At 35.7% G+C, this 18258-nt stretch overlaps 1 protein-coding gene across 1 annotated transcript in view; it reads right to left on the bottom strand.

Moving 5' to 3' along the window:
* Positions 1 to 10345: 10345 nt before the first annotated feature.
* Positions 10346 to 18258, bottom strand: part of LOC105530677 (protein kinase C-binding protein NELL1) — a 315608-nt gene continuing 307695 nt past the window's right edge. Inside the window, exons 5-7 of the mRNA XM_011968316.1 lie at positions 14921 to 15097; positions 12456 to 12680; positions 10346 to 10846 (exon numbers count right to left, since the gene is read on the bottom strand). Coding sequence (XP_011823706.1) covers positions 10796 to 10846; positions 12456 to 12680; positions 14921 to 15097 — 453 coding nt within the window. The 3' untranslated portion in view covers positions 10346 to 10795. The remainder of the gene's footprint in view (positions 10847 to 12455; positions 12681 to 14920; positions 15098 to 18258) is intronic.

Raw genomic sequence — 18258 nt, 5'->3', positions numbered from 1 at the left:
TTTGTTTTTATTCTACATTTGTTTTGGTCTAAATTATCTAGATAATTGCATCTGGAAAGGATAATTGCAGCATCTCATACCTGTTGTTTTAACGCCATGTTAGTTCCTTCCTTTACCTAAAAATCAAATTATAATGTCTATACTTTATCTAATTGAATTCCTGATGTTTCGCTTCCCTGGGAATGGGCAGAAGCATCGTTTTTCTATTATTTGGCATAAGACAGTAAGTGTTAGTATTTGGGTGAAGAAAGAGATGGCCCACCTGTTTCAGTCACTCACAGGGATCTTTTTTAGTAAGACTTCATTCTGGACACCTGGATTTTGCTTTTTTAGTATTTCTATGAGATATAGTTCAGTCAAGAGCAGTCAGTAAATACTGATTGATTAGTCTTGACTGGGCAACTACAGAAAAGACCACTTGACAGCTCACATGGTGCGGACCAGTTGTAGGTTTGGAGAAGCCATGCAAGAAGGGGACATGTGAGCCACTCTGCTCAAAGTCTTCCCTATGGTTTGAAAAGTTCATTTTGTCTCCCTCTCTTATTTAAAGTGAATTTTATTGTGTATAGTTGAGGTTTACAACATGATGTTATAGAATACATATAGATTGCAAAATGAAGCAGATTAACAAATCTATCATCTCACACAGTTTTTTTGGTGACAAGAGCAGCTAAACTCTACTTATCTAAGAAAAATTTTGAATGTAATACAATTTTTTAACCATAGTTCTCAAGTTGTGTATTAGATCTCTAGACCTGTTCATCCTACATATCTGTTCCTTTGTATCCTTCGACCTACATCTCCCCATTTCATGCCCATGCCCACTTCATAACCACTGTTTTATGCTCTATCGCTGTATTCGATCTTCTTTAAAACACATTCCACATATAAGTGAGATCATGCAATATATTTCTTTCTGTGTCTAGCCTATTTCACTTAATGTCCTCTAGGTCCATTCATGTTGTGGCAAATGGCAAGATCTGCTTTTTTTAAGGCTGAATAATATTTCATTATATAAAATATATGTGTAAAATACCTAAATATATATTTTATTTATTCATTCATCTATTGATGGGCACTTAGGTTGTTTTCATATCTTGGCTACTGTGAAAATGCTGCTATGAGCATGGGAGTGCAAGTATCTTTACAAAATAACAATTTTTATATCCTTTGGATATAAATCCAGAAGTAGGACTGCTGAGTCATTTAGTAGTTCTATTTTAATTTCTTCAAGTAACTGCATACTATTTTCCATAATTCTGTACTAGTCTACATTCCTACCAACAATATACTAACATTCCCTTTTCTCCACACCCTTGCCAACATTTGTTATCTTTAATCTTGTATGTAATAGTCATTCAAATGGGTGTGAGGTGACATTTCAGAGTAGTTTTAATTTGTATTTAGCTGGTGATTAGTGATGTTGATCACCTTTTCATGTATCTGTTGCCCATTTTTATGTCTTCTTGGGAGAAGTGCATCTGTTCAGGTCCTCTGCTCATTTTTAAATCAAGTTATTTGCCTTTTATTATTTTAATAGTGCCACCAAATATATTGTTTATCCAGAGATTCCCTCCATTTCTTAACTCTGCAGAGGAAGAGGGTATTCTGCGTGTGGACTTCCTGGTAAAGTGTTTCCTCTCTTGCAGGTTTTCCAAGGGAAACAATACCCAGCCTTTTTAGCTACCTCATATTTTATTTATTAGAGCAAATGACTTAAAATTACCTGACTTGTATTTACCATTGAATTTCAGTCTTGTGGCCAGTAGATAATAATTACCTACTTGCATGCAACTGTGTACCTATAATACACCTTTTTATCATCATTCCACTTGTCTATACAGCCTGACAGGAGAATTCAAGTGCTGAACAATTGTACAATTTACCCAGCTTGTTAGAAGTTCTTTATCTTTTTAAAACTACTTGCCGTGCCCCAAGTACCGTCATATGTTGAAGTTGCTCATTCATCTCCTTGGAGGGAAAAAATAAATAGCATAAGATGTGTGTTTGTTTGATGGCTCATCAACCAGGCTAAGATATTAAGATATTTTGGATTCTGAAGAAGAGCAGAGCCCAATCCTTTGCCAGCTATTTATGTAGTTGCTTTAGGAAATGAGAAAAGAGGGAGTAGAGCATCTTAAGAGGTAAAAACATCAAAAAAGACTCCTAATAATAACCCATTCATTTACCATCTGTAAGGCTTATATACTTAATAAAGTATCTTTTTAAAAAAATTCCATTTTAAAAAAATGGCACATGTGCAGGTTTTTGATAAAGGTGTATTGTGTGGTGCTGAGGTTTGGGCTTCTATTGATCTGGTTACTCAGATAGTGAACATAGTGCCCAATGGGAAGCTTTTCAGCCCTTGTATCCCTCCATTCCTCCATTTGGAGTCACCAGTACCTACTATTCCCATTTCATAAAGTATTTCTTAATCTTGTAAAAGCCCCTCAAGATATGTAGTTTTTACTACTTGTTTTAATAAACAAAAATTTTGACACTCAAGCAGGTTAGTAACTTGTTCACAGTTGACCCAAGTAGGGGATAATATAACTGATATTCAAACCCAGGTCTGTCTGGCTCCAATATTTGTGCTCTTTCCACTTTAAGTTTGTTCTCATTCTTCTTCCCTTTGCCACTGTATTCATAAGCCTCTATGGTACAGGTGGCTTTATTCATATGCTACACTGTGGAATCAAAATAATATCCTGTAACCTCATCTCATGCTCCAAACTCTTATTACACACTTATTACATTAAAACGGTGCAAAACGGTTAACTCAGCACCAACAAATAGTCAAATCACAACCAATGTTATTTATTCATTTCTGAGATTGAGGACCCCCAACCTCCTACAGACCTGCTGACTTCCCCTGACTATGCTGCTAGATCTCCAGGACTATTGAGCGAGTCTGCTTCAAATTGCATTGATACCACAATCAATCACTGTTCATACGCTGCTTCACAGAGATCTTTCAAAGTAGCTCATAGAGTCTTTGTCTTAAAAATTAGCAACATGAATCCCTAGCCTTCAGAGCTGCTTTTTGTTGTTTTTTGTTGTTGTTGTTGTTGTTGTTTTTTTTTTTTAGAAATGTGTTTTATTAAATCAGTGCAATGCTGTGTAGTGTATCCTTTCATATGGAAAGAATGACATTCCTCCAAATGCCTGGAAAATTGTTTTCTGTACCTTGGTGCTCCTAAATAACATTGTCAAAAAGAAATGCTCAGTAAAATAAGCAATCAATGTCTAGCATAAAGATAAGTCCATAAGTTATTGAAGAAATAAACATGATCCGTAGGCAATTGGTTTGTTTACATTGAAGAAAGTTCATTGAAAAAGAAATGTGCAGGTGCTTAGACAGGAAGTTCTCAGGACAGTCTCCCCAAATCCAACCATCTTTTGGTGTTGTGCTCCAAAGCTTGAGCTAAATACAGGGGTTTGTTTTACCAGCTGGAAGCCACTGCATACTGTCTGTTCCTCACCTTTGCTATTTCACATCACATGGGCTGTTCCCAAAGGCCAGTAAGGCCCCTTTTCTTGATCCTAGTTCTGTAGATTCACTCCTACATTTTGTCTTTTTTATAATATATCATTTTTTCATGCTCTAAACTGTGGACATTTTTAGTAGTTTTGTCCATTGTGGAGTCAGAATGATTTCTCATATTTTCTAAGATTGCTATGTAAAGTGACTAGAAAGATGAATCTCTCCATTGAAAACCAGTGTAATTGAACCATCTAGATCCAGAGTAGAGAGGCAGATGATGAACAGGCTTCTGCCAGGCACTGGACAGCTGGATGCATTTCGCAGCTCACAGTGCAACCCTGCTCCTGAGAACAAATGAAGAGTCACAAGTCTGTGAGACAGCAGTAGCAGGATGGTTGCAGACAGCTGAATATAATTACCCACCTTATCCAGAATGTGAAAGTGAAAACTAACAGCTGTTGAATCATGAACTAAGAGAACTCTTCTAGCCATGCATATGCCAGGCACATACTATTTCATCAAATGCAACATAGCAAAGTCCTGTCTAGAATTATAGTAAAAATGGCGGTCCCTCAAGAACCAGAATGTATCTCAGATCTGCAACCCAGTCCAGACCATTTATCCTGAAAAAAAGACCTGCTGTAATATTCACTTATGCTACTTTATTCACCAGTATACTCTCTTTTTTAGTCTAGTTCTTCCGTTTCTCTGCCTTCTTATTTCAAGGAAAGTCTTCCTGTTTTTTTGCAGTCTTTTAAGGCAACAGTAAATCTTCCTGTCAAAATCTTTTCTGGCTATTCCATATGGCTTTAGCTTCAGAATCGCAAAACCTCTGCCCACAGCTGTATAAGGCAAGTCATTTGCCCATTTCCTCATCAGTAAAATGTGGACTATTGTCTCCAACTTTTAGAATTGTTGTAAGCATGAATTGATACAACATTTGTGTAATGTTAAGTACAATTTCTGTCAAGTAGTAGAGTAGTTCTATATTAGTTTTCTTCCCTCAGCTCTGAGAACACAGAACCTGAGTGAGTTGCCCATTAAACACTGATTTGATAATTAATTGAAGTGTAGTTGTTAGCCTAGAATCTGTTTTCCCAATATAAAATGACCACATTTCTTCAAAATATCCAGAGATGAATTATTTGCAACTCTTTTTTTTTGCATGAAATGAAGGGAAGTCATGAGTAAATCTAAATGATAAACTATAGTAATAAATCTAATTGTACAATTGAGAGATGACAACTGATATGGTATAATACCATCAGGTATGCTAGGGAAATTTATTCTTATCTTGGTAGGCAATTGTCTTTATAGGAGACACACAGAGAAGAGAAGGAGACAATGTGACCACAGTGGCAGAAATTAGAGTAATGGGGCCACAAGCCAAGGATTACCTGGAGTCATCTGAAGCTCAAAGATGTAAGAAGTATTTTCCCCTAGAGCTTCTGGAGGGACCATGGTCCTACTGACGCCTTGATTTCAGACTTCTAGACTCCAGAACTGTGAGAGAATAAATCTCTATTGTTTTAAGACACCAGGTATATGATAATATGTTACAGCAGCCACAGGAAACACAAGCGACTCTTAATTTTGATGCTCTCCACATTATATAGGGGGTCCCTTTTCACTCTCTTTAATTACAGTTATTTTTAGGTCTGCTGTACCTGTATCCTCTGCATTTTTTCTTATATGCTGAATAACAAAAATGAATGATGAGCACTCCTTTCTCGGACTGCAGCTACTAAGATGCTCTGTCATTGTTATGGAGAGGCTATTCTGGGCTTTCCTTTCTTTACCTCTCCAGGTGATGTCCCAAGAGCCTGCCAGCAGCTCCTATGCTTTCCATTGACTTTGTCTACCTGGACTTCCCTGGTCTGCTTTGCTTGTCTGGTTGTGAATCAGAGTGAGGCTGGAACAGGGAAGATCTTGGGTCTGTCTGTCTTGCTCTTTCAACAAACTGCCATACAATTTAATCATTATCAGTACACCTATGAGAATCCATAGTTGTTGTCTGGACAATGCACAGTTCTGATAAATAAGACATTTCAATCTTAAACCTTTTGAATGAGCACATACTACAAACACATCATTTGTTTCAGAAATGGAAATATTTATGGTGGCTGATGATGCCTTCTAACAGTAAGGTAGGACGCTGATGTTCCACTCACTTAAGAAGCAAGTGTTCTCCTTCTGGTAGAAATGAACTAATTACTAGAAATACCCACATTCATACTTTGCTGAAAACACAAAACACTAAATAAATTCTGGGGTTAGGTACCAATAAGTGCCATGTAATTACAGTGAATGAAAAATGGGGGAAGAGTGCAGTTAGGATAAGGAGCAGAGCAATTGATTTATTGCCCTATAACATTTGGAGTATTACCTGTCTTCTAGACTTTCCAGTGGCTCGAAACCAGGTCTGTGACAAATTGATCCCACGGGTCATATGAGTTCATAGATGTGTTTTGTATGGTATGAATTTACTCTTTCAAACCTGGATGAAAAATGTAAAACTCATATCACACATTAAAATTCCAATTTATGGCTTTTTTTGAAAAATTGGAAAGACTGAGCCTACATTCTCAACTGGCAATAATCAGCTAACAATCAATGGAGACCTTTGAGGTATGCACTCTTATTGATGTTGCAGTTTTCATCACTCCCTCCATTAGGGACTTCTTTAAATCGCATTGTCCCTTATAATTTGATATGTTAAAATCTGTTCAAAGCCTCTGTAACTCTGATTTCTAGTTTAGTTGCCTATTTATTAAATAAGTCATTTTCAAATGTTATATATGAAATTAGGTTAAAAAAACATTCCCTAGGAATGCCTTGTTCACAAGGAATCAGCTCTGTTTCCAATATTATTGAAGGTGATTTGATTTTGCATTTAAAAGAAACATTACCATTTCCTACACTTAAATTCATTTTGCTCATTACATTATTAAAACAACAGTGCTAAAATAGTATAAAAGTACATAAATGTCCCTCTTAACGTTGTACATTTTTTATCATATGAGATTGGCATATCAACTGCCATTTAATCTAGATAAATGTTCATTTCCATGTGTTGAAATGTTTCTGATATTTGGCTTCTCAGTTCCTAAAATATTGATTTGCTGCCTCAAAAAATAAACCTTTTATTTTAAAAAAATTTAATTAACTCCATGTGTTGAAAAGTTGCTGGAAATTATATAAATATCTTTTCTTTTTCTGGTAACCTAAATCATTTCTACCCAAAAGCTTTGCATTATATGGTGGACCCCAACTTGGAGAGTTGACTACTGTATTCTAGTGCTGTTGTAGTAGTGGGGGTAGTTGTTACTGTTTCTAGATCAATCAAACAGATTCTCTTCTTCCTCTCTGTTTCATTATCCCAGTTTGAAACTATAGTATAAAATGACATCACAGTATTGAACTAGACAACTGATTATGATCACAAAGGGCAAGAACCAAGAAATCAAATGAGGGTACTGAAGAGGCAGCAAATAAGTGTAAAGGCTCTCTTTTTGGTAGGTATTTTTCGAATTTATTTATGGGCATGTTATGTCAATTTTTATTGCTTTATGATAACTCAATCTACATGTTAAATTTCTAAAGGAAAAGATGATATATTTTTATTCTTATATTCTTCCTAGGTACGTAATAGGAATTCCATAATGTTTACTGAATAGTAATTAAATATGAATTAATTCAAAGCTAAAAAAATAGATTGTATAGACATGTAAGTCCCTGAAAGGTGGGTAAATAAATGTGTAATTGTTTAATAGGTTCCCACTGATCTCAGAATGAACATGGGACTGGCCATCTCAGGACTGTGGGCTGCAACATCTACTCCAGCCTTCCTCTTCAGCCTTGTATCATCTGTCCCTTCACTTACTGGCTGCTGGATCCACTCATGACCTTTAACACACCACACTACTTTCCACCTTGCAGTCCTTTGCACTTATTTCTTTTGTCTGGAAAAGTATTTCCACAGCACTTTGCACGTATGGCTCTTTCTCATTCTCCAGGTCTCAGCTTGCCTATTACCCCCTTAGAGAGCTTTTCCTTCATCACTTCACCCTATATATAGTGAGATTATCCAGTTCCTCCCCAATTTATCACTTCACAATTTTTTCCTAGTATTAATATAGCCAGTAGTTGTGTTTCTCACTTGATTATTTTCTAGCTTATTGTCAGTCTTTTACATATGAGGCTGCAAAAGCCATAAAGAGTAATTTTGTCTTATTCATCTCTGAATTTGCAGAGCCTACCACACTACCACTGAATTAATAAAATAGTAAAGGGTGAATGAATAATAAAATCATAAAACAGGCAATACATATTGCCTCTTAATGCCAGAGTTTATTGTATTCTGAGGAGTGTGTGTGTGTGTGTGTGTGTGTGTGTGTGTGTGTGTGTTCTAATCCTAAGAAAAGAAGTAGTTACTTTTGGAAAATGTTTTTATTTTCCCTCAGTTGTTTTCCTATAAAGCATAAGGTTGGGTGATTTGGTAAATGGCTCATTGCTATTATGCGTTTAGATATGCTATACGGTCTTTTAAATACACATGCTTCACATAACCCATTACCAGAATTTTAACAAAGCAAAGTCACAATCAGAAGGGACATAGAAAAAAGACAATAACAAATACTACACCTCATCCACGATTGTCTTTTAATGTCATCCATTAAAAAGGATTTTAGAAAGCTCACTTGGAATTGAAATGTGGAAACACATTTGGAATCCTTAGCAGAATGGCACAGGGAAAAAAGGTGTGGGTTGGGTGGTAGTTACAGGTCTATGACTAATTAGTTGTTAACTCTGCACAAGTCACTTAACCACTTGGAGTGCTAGTTTCCTTTTTTGTAGCAGTGAAGGTGAAGAATTAGGTCAATAGCTTTCCAGCTGTGCGCTGTTGAAAGTTGTGAGCTGTGGTGCAGTGTGTGAAGGTGTTCCAGTTCCAACACCCACACCAATCAGAAAAACTCTGCTTTTAGTCAATTTCCACATTGAAGGACTGAATACATTTTGATTTTTAAAATGAGTCTCATGCTTAAGAATATTTGAAAACCACTAGAGTGGGTTTCCAATATCTCCTGATAGCTTTTTGATACTATGAAAAATTATGAATTCAATATTTGAAAGACTTAATTGAAAACCCACTGTATGGAAGGCACTATGCTAAATACTGATAGATGAAGACTGTACCCAATTAGTATATAATCTAACCTATAGCCTGTAGCCATATGTTTGTAACCATAATTCAAAGAAAATGTATTCTGAAAGTTCATACCAGTACGTAAGCACAGATCTATAAAGTTCAGAGTAGGGGAAGTTCTGGGAATGTGCGTACATATATGTGTGTTTATGTGTGTGTATTTTTATATATGTAGTTACATATGAGTAGATTTAAATATAAATGTAGGACACACGAATATACATTCGTATGTAGCATATATAACAAATATACAATATTATATGTAACATATATACACACATATATATTCGTATGCGACCTGGATGTAACAAATGAGGCAAAATTGTGTTCATTAGATGCATCTAGTTAATGTGTGGAACTTTCATCTTTCCTCATATTCCACTGAATCACAATGCTTTTATGCTATTAATAATAAGATTTAACATGAGATCATAGTTCTCCAATCCCTGACATATTCAGTCACAAATAATTATTGTAAATGTCTTTGTTTTTTTCAGCAAAAATTGAAAGGATTTTTTAAATTGTTGTAATTATTTTCAAAAAGTGATATTAAAATTCTCTTCAAGGTTTCATTTAGGGAATTAAAATAAAACAAATGTGTTCTAATTTACCATATTATATCAGTCTTTGTCAAATGTAGTATTTAAATTGCTGTTATCATAATTCAGTACATAAAATTGATTTTATGTAGTGAACTTCATCTTCAGAAAAAATATTGGGTATCATTTCCACCGGACAAATACCAATGAATAATAGTTGTCTAAGTGTGTAATTTTAAATTAATAATTTGGCTAATATTTGATATTTAAATTTTTTTAGCATGACTGACTTAACAAGTTAGGTCTTTTTTTAAGTTGATGAGTGAATGGGAATCCACAAACCAACTTAATTCAGTGTAATGATGAATTCAAGAGCTGTAGGTATCACAAACCACTGAGATGTGATTTCCCTGAAACTACAACCCAAGCTTGAATTCTCAGCTCAGATAAAATGTCATTTGCGCATTTTATTCATTTTGTAAAACTTAATAACTGAAAATTCTTAAAAATATGGCATTGGCTCAAGTGGAAACATTCACTGTTCTAAAATAACTTCTGAGTATGCAAATAGATTTTCTTTAAAGGTGTCTCCCTCATGTATATGAGAGGCAATGTAGTTTAGTAGAAAAAAACACTGAACAGGAATTAGGAGACTTGATTACCAATCCCAACACACTGTAAATCAACTAGTTCTAAACAAATTAGTTGACTGGAACTCCTTAATTCACACTTCTGTAATATAGGGACAATACTTCTGACATGTACTATGATTATAACTTTATTAATAACTAACTGTGACGCTTTATAAATGATCAAGTACTACATAAATCTGACACAAAGGTAATTTTGCTTTCAAAGCCAAGAAAGGCTTTAAGCATTGCTGCTTCTAAATTGTGAGTTAATTTTTTTTTTTTGCAAAAGAGACAAGAGTTCTCTTTAAAATAATTCTTTGTTTTTGGTCCTTCCCTTCTTTGTCATACTTGGCTTCAGCCTGTGTAAGCTGAATGAGTAGGCATTTAAGAAGGTTCAACACTTTGAAATGTATGTATAATGCAATTGGACCCTACATATATATTTTCATCAAAACATTTTACAAGGATCTCAGCACTAAGTATACAGTAGATGGGACAAAAATCACAACAGGCAACTTTATTTTAGAATTTGATCCATAAATCAACAAAATAAATAAAAGGAGCTGAGTCTCTATTATGTTCATACACAAAATAAGCCAAAAAATACATCAACATTTACCATGAGATCATTTAAATGTGTTTGCAAATGATCTAATAAGGGAAACATGATTTACAACACGGGAAACTTCTTTTAACAACCATTGACTTAAATGGACTGCACTGTAGGTCACCTAGACTAGGTTAGCAAGAATGAGCAAAGTGGTAGGTCCAAAAGGCAACCTCCAAACACCTTCCTCAGATGGAAACTTTGGCAATTGTCTGTGGTTAAAAACAAAACAAAACAAACAAAAAACCCAAACCACCAATTCCTATTCTTAATCACGTTGGATGGTCATTTTGTCCATTCTTCTGCGATGAGTCCATTTTAAATACTTCAATTATTTTGAAGACACTCCAAATCCACAGAACAACAGACTCTTCCATTCTGTACATCAAAGAAACATGCGTTAGCCAGTTGAGACGCAGACTATAAATTCATTAGCAGTCTGCAATTTTTATACTCAAAACAAGCTTCTGCATTTTGAGACAAACTTCAAGAAGTTTATAAAACTTCAAGAAGTCGTATAAAAATGACTAGAAAAACTGCTAGGAAAAAAACTAGAGACAGAGTAGAAAGGAAGGAAGGATTGACAGACCCTCCAGGGTACTGCTCACTAGGATTCTGCTAGCAGTGCAATTTCACACACCACCTGCACTCAATCCCTGCTTAGGAGACCTCCCTGGGATTTCCAACTTTTCACACGACCTGTTTGCTGTACTTATTCCAAGTGAGATTCTTCCCATAAATCCTAAAAGATAGCAATTTGTCCTTTAAGAAGCTATTTGAAAGTACCCCTAACAATCTGCAGACAAGTCCAAGATGGGGTCCAGTAAGGTTTGCATAAAATCTCTCATGGTTACTATGAAGGGGATAGTGCATATTTGGGTATACAAATATTTTTAAATTCATTAAAAATTAATTTTATGTACTAATATAAATATACCTTTATAATTCCATATAATTATCAAATAAGTAACAGAGGTCTCCATGTATCTTGGTCATTTAGTTCTCTGGAGCTGAAGGTACAAATGGGACCATGGATCATTTTCTATATGAGGTCTGATAATATCCTTTTTCTGTTGGGGCTACATCTTAAGATGATACTTTCCCAGAAAAAAAAAAAAATCTACATTTATAACAGCATAAAGAGGCAAGTTGGGAAGCTTCCACTGATGCCTGAAGCTGAGCCAAGGTTTGATGGGACCAAGTAGACTCCTAGTTTTAACATGTTTGATCATGGGAATTTTAAACAGATGTTTTGGCAGATGTTTGACACTAACTAATGATTGTTCCAAATCAGCTACCACTCCAGCTCTTCATGAGCTTTGAAGGGAGAGAATGGTCAGTTTTTTAATCTTAATGACACATGAGGATGTCCATGAAAACTCCTCCAAAAAGACAGGGAAATAATCACTGTTAATGAAATGCTGTAGCAAGAGCTGCAGGTCCCCACCTTAGGCACTCTGATAATTAAACAAAACAAAACAACTTGAGAGGACTTTTTTCCCCTAACATTGACGGTTTAATAAAAGAACTTAGGAACTTTTCCAGGATGAAAGGAAGTTGACTGGTTTCCTTCCTTCCTCCTTTCCTCTTTCCCTCCCTCCTTCCCTCTTTCCCTCCCTCCTTTCCTCTTTCCCTCCCTCCCTTCCTTCTTTCTTCTTCCCTTCCTTCTTCTTTTTTCCCTTTTTATGTAATATGCAGGTCAAAAAGAGCCTAAATCGGCCATAATTCAGCCTAGAATCAATTGTCAAAATTCTGTAGTTCAAAGGCAGGAGCAATTCTTATATTTCATGCCCATTTGGAATTTGCCTTTTTACAGGTGCAGCTATGATATATTCACACACATTAAATTCCTATCAGAGGTAAATTTATGCCAGAGTTTCCACCATGTCCAGTGAACCTGTGCATTCAGAAACATCAGGAGTGGACCTCCTGCAAGTGTTTTCTGGCAATCGTTCAAGGCTTCAATGTCCGCAGAACATCCCATTACCTTGCATTTACAGGTTGTGCAGGGAGATCCAGCCATCGTCCACACTGAGCCACTAAGCCTTGAAACACCATAGCTGTCCAGGCAAGTTTTTCTGATGTCATAGGCGATGTTATCAGCTAGGCAGGGGTCACTGACACAGCGGGGACAACACTCCCCTTCTAAGATAGCTGTGTACTCACAGCTCAAGTTGGGGCAAGTGAGTGGCCAGCAATCTACCTCTCCTTCCTGTAGAGGAAAAGCAAAAAAAGTCTCATTATTGTTCCTATGCATAATTTTATTCCCAAGTCATATAAGGGGAATGAGAGCACAGTAATTCTCATCACTGAATGTTTCTAGTTGACACCATTGAGGATATAATACACTTCCTCCTTGAAGACCTACTACAGGTCTCACTTCTTTCAGAATGCTTTTGCCGACCATCTATACTGCAGTACACAGAAAGATCTAGGTGAGCTTGTTTGTGTGCCAAGCACAGCCTATAATTATTTTAACATGATACTTATAATCATATCATAATCAGTACAATTCCACATTAAGTTTTGAGCTTTCAGGCTTTGGGCTTTTTACTTGCTATCATGTTAGCACAGTTTTGGTCATTAAAGGCTAATAAATAAATTATAAGATACTGTCTAGTATATAAGGAGCAATGAGTTTCTCTTAAGGTCAAAAGCAGAACCTGAAGCACTATAATATTTCAATGAGATTTAAAGTTAAGATTGGGTAATCTCAAGAGAACCATTTCAGAATGGTTTTGAATATAACATGTGTCCACTGAACTTTCTAGATTGCAGTTCAAATGGAGCCTCTGTATGTCTCAGCATCTGGCATCTGTGGCTTCACTGAGCTGCCCACAATAAAATTATTTCACTATGCATCTTCTTCCTCTGCTATCATGAATTACGATCTATGGCATAATACCTCACAATGTATGGTAACTTGTTTAATTGTTCAGTCATCTCCATAAGACTATGGGCTTTGTGTAGGTATAGACCATGTGTATCTTGCTCACTGTTACATCATACAAAGTCTGGCACATGAAAAGTCTTGACAAATATTTATTAAGCATGACCCACATTATTCTCAAGTAATTCATAAGTTATATGTTTAACAGCTTCAGTTTTCCTGAGAAATATTCATCTTAGGGGCTGGGATGGAAGAGGATATACTTCTGAAATTCTATCTATGAAAATTTCATGCATAAAATTAATACCAATTCTTCTGGATGCCTGATGATTAGTTTCTTGGAAAAGAAATACAATTTGCTAGTCTCATAGGGAAACTAATTCTACAGTTGTATTGATTTGTTTGTCCTTTGGTGGGAGTTTTAAAAAATGACTACAATTTTTATTTATCTGAGTCTTACTTCTCAGTTGTAGGAGTGATTAAGAAAGACATATTCTGTTAAGATTATCTGTACATTCACCTGAAGACTTTAAAAAATCTGATGGAAATGTAGAGCATAATTTATCTGAATGCTTGTTTTCATATAGTACCCACAAAATGAGAATCATTCATGTCAGCAAATGTTAAACTGTGGACACCCAGCTAATAATATCCATTATGAATCAACTCAGATTGTTCCATAGTTGTGACTTCACATATGGGACATCACATTCCATGCCAATGTGTCCTAAAAGTCTTCCCATTGCTAGAAATCGTTGTGATATAATTTGAAACTGAAAGAACCAGGTCAAGAAATGAAGCCTTTTCTGTGGACTTTCTCAAATCTAATTATTCCATTAGTAGCCCTATATTAATATTTATAACAACCTTCATTTTTTTCTTTTTAAACATGTAGTATCTGAAAAGATTTTTCAAGGTAGGAAGTATTAACAATAGTCACTACCATACACTAAGTACCTTCTCTGAGCCAAGTACTGTATTTGTCCTTCTTATATATCTTGGAATCTTCATAACAGCTCATTCTTTCCCTCAGATGTACTCACATACCTGTATCCATTTGAGGAAAGAATAGTAAAATGCTAGGACTTACTCAAGGTAATCATGTTAAGCTAGCATGTGGGAGGACCAGGTTTAGATTCTAGGTCTCTGTGATTAAATCTCCGATATATCTACTATATTTTGTTACCTCTTATATTGAAATCTTTAAGGGTTATGGCACAGAAATGAAAGATTTAGCTCTGTTGGGACTACAAGTAACTAGTCAAGGTTTTGAAAGCTTCCTTTCTTGCAGAGATTTTTCTTGATCTTGATTTCTTATTAGTAATAGCTGTAAACTGTCATTGTTTGGGTCAAATCTGTCCCATAAATATGTGCTTTTTACTTTGTACAGTGTTTCAAATACAACCTGAATATCTTTAGTCAGAGAACATGACCCTTAGCCACTGGCCCCCCAGAGCTCTCTGTATAGTATTATGAAAAAAGGGGAACTAGGTCCCACAGACAACTGAATTTGTAACCTCTTTCAGCGTAAAGGCTCAACGCCCTATAGGAAGCCAACATACCAGACACCGACATTGCTGACAGCTATGGGTCCAATTGTCTCCACTTCGATACAGCTTGTGACCATTTTGGTCTAAACATTGACTTGTGACCCTGGTGTCACATTCTGGGCAACAGAAAAGGTCAGCACTTGGATTCTGGCAATCACAGGCCGTCCGTCGGCAGAATATCTTGCCATCCTGTTTAGAAATGAAGTTAAGGAGATTTCATCATTTAGGACATAATGGGCAGCTACACTATGAGAACTGAACTTCTTGGATTCTTAGTCATCCCCTGGCCACCTCTCATTCGGTTCAAAACTGAAGCACGCATGTGTGTTCACACAAACACACCCTTTCTTTCCCTGATTTTGCTTGCAGAGCAGAAAAAATAAAAATAGGAACATTTCTAAGTTTAACAAAAAGTAAACATGTTTTTTGAAAATCTTTTTCAAAAGGGTTCTTAAAAATCATATTTCTAAGAAATATAATCAGCTAAAAATGCATATATGATCAATAAGTCATTTGAGTGGAAAATCATGCTCCTATATTTCCATGATACCACTTAACATGTTCAAATACATTCATCTAACTATATCCCTGTCCCAACTGTGAAAGGAAGTCTAATTATGCCCTTTATACAGAAGAATTAACTTAAACCCAGAGAGGCTAAACCAGTTATCCAAGACGGCATAGGTAGGTAGTGATTCTCCAAGCAGCACCACCAACTGTTATGGTCTCAAAATCTTCTTCGGCAAGACCGCCTTAAAGTTGTGTACTACAGGGGGGTATAATCAGGTGCCTCTTTCCACCTTATGGCAGTTCTCCATATTGTAAGCACAGTACAACTTTTGAAGTATTGGCTCTGAGGACTCATAGTTATAAAAAATTGAAAGTCAGCAGCACTTCAGCAGTAAGATTAAACATTTTGCAATGTGTCTTTTTTAATACATCTGTTGCTTACAGTAATTTCTTAATGTTCTTCATTGCTGAAAATTTAAGGTAAGACCTGTCATCACCATTCATGGTTAAAACGAATTTGTTGAGTATTTTAAAAAATCAAAGAGTCTCAGGGCTGGAAGGTACCTTAAAGAACATATAACTAAGCCTCCTGACCTACAGCTGAATCCTCTTTACAGCAGCCATATTCAAAAGTGTTCAAGTCTGTGCTTGAGGCTCTCCAGTCTTGAATTCACCACTATGGAGAGACTTTGGTGTGCATCTCTGTACATGTTATAATGTAAAAAATCAGACTTTTCATTACTTCTATCCATTGATCTGAATCCATACTTTCGGTAATAATAGAACTCCAAACACTTTGTCATATTTCAATTCTTCAGTTTTTAGAAGACAGCTCTTATGTATTCACTGAGATGTTTCACTTCTGGGTAAACACCTCTAATTTCTTGACCAGTCCCCATCATTTATAATCCTTTCACTGTCATAGTTGCCTTCTCTTTCAACAGTTTTAAGTATGTATCATCATCATCATCATCATCATCATATTCTACCATACATTTAATACTTATCTTGTGTTATATATTGTGCAGAGGCATTTACATGCATGATCACATTTAATCCTGATATTTTGTGGAATATGAATGTATATCTCTATTTCTCAAATGAGGTAGCTGAGAGACAACTAAATAGAATTATTCAGCAACGGTCTTTGAAGAAAGAGTGAATTGAGTTTCGTGCTCACCTTTTTTTAAGAGTTGTACTTTCTTTAATGCAGGCTTTTTTCAATAAAGTCATGTGCTACACAATGAAATTTTGGTCGCTGACATACTACACATACAAAGGTGATTCTATAGAATTTTAATGAAGCTGAAAAATTCCTGTCACCTAGTGACATCGCAGCCATAGTATAATGCAGTGCATTACTCACGCACGTGTTTGTAATGATGCCTTTGTAAACAAGCCTACTGAGCTGCCAGTTGTATAAAAATATATCACCTACAGTCATTTACAGTACATACTGCTTGATAATGATAAATGGCTAGGTTACTGGTTTATGTATTTGGTATACCATCTTTTTCAATCATTATTTTAGAATGTATTCTTTCTACTTATAAAAAAAGAGATAACTAAAACAGCCTCAGGCAAGTCCTCAGGAGGTATTCCAGAAGAAGGCATTGTTATCATAAGAGATGACAGCTCTGTGGGTATTACTGTCCCTGGAGACCTCCCAGTGGGATAACACATGGAGGAAAATATGGAGGTGAAAGACAGTGATATTGATAATCCTGACCCTGTGGAGACCTAGGTTAAGATGTGTTTTTGTGTCCTAGTTTGAAAAAAATGTTTAATACGTGTTTTAAAAAATTAAAAATAGAAAAAGATTATGGAATAATATAAAGAAAATATTTTGTACAACTGTACAATGTGTTTGTGTTTTAAACTAAGTGTTATTAGACAAGTGTCAAAAGTTACAAAAATTAAAAAGTTTATAAAGTAAAAAAGTTACAATAAGCTAAGGTTAATTTATTGAAGAAAAACATTTGGTGTAGCCTAAGTATACAAGGTTCATAAAGTCTACAGAAGTGCACAGTAATATCCTAGGCCTTCACATGCACCCAACATTCACTCACTGACTCACCTACTGCAACTTCTAGTCCCATAAACTCCAATCATGGTACATGTTCCATACAGGTATACCATTTTTCGTCTTTTATATGTATTTTTACTGTACCTTTTCTATGTTTAGACATACAAATACCACAGTGTTACAGTTGCCTACAATATTAAGTATAGTATCATGCTGTCTAGGTTTATAGCCTAGAAGCAATAGACTATACCAAATAGCCTAGGTGTGTAGTAAACTATTCCATCTAGGTTTGTTTAAATATACTCTATGATGTTGACACAGTGAGGAAAAAGCCTAATGACTTGTTTCTTAGAATGTATCCCTGTCATTAAGTGATGCATGACTGTATTTACTTTCTTTGAATGAACCATAATGTTGGCCAATATTGAGCTTAATGAAGACTAAAACCTCATTAAGCCCTATCTCATCTTGTGCAGTTGGCTGTTTAGGGGCAGCAACTATACAACTTGATGTTTATCTCTGTTGCATTTCATATTGTTAGATCCATTTCATCTCTCCTTCCTGTCATAATGTTTTGCAAATGCTATTTCTGTCATCTACTATAGCTCACCCTCCTTCACAGCTTAGTGACATCTGAAAACTTGATGGACTTGCCCTCAGGGTCTTTATCTACTTTATCCATAACAACGCTGAATAATCAGACAGAGCTTGCTGAGATATTTAGTGTCAGCTAAAGTGGAAACCTTAAAAGCTTTATATTCTTTAAGGAGAATTGAAAGGAGACATGCCAGCTACATATGTAACAACAGGTTGA

The sequence above is a fragment of the Mandrillus leucophaeus genome, unplaced genomic scaffold (assembly GCF_000951045.1).
Source record: "Mandrillus leucophaeus isolate KB7577 unplaced genomic scaffold, Mleu.le_1.0 Scaffold839, whole genome shotgun sequence".
Taxonomy (NCBI): domain Eukaryota; kingdom Metazoa; phylum Chordata; class Mammalia; order Primates; family Cercopithecidae; genus Mandrillus; species Mandrillus leucophaeus.
Note: the sequence above shows the minus strand (reverse complement) of the source record. Positions and strands in the feature narration are given on the sequence as shown.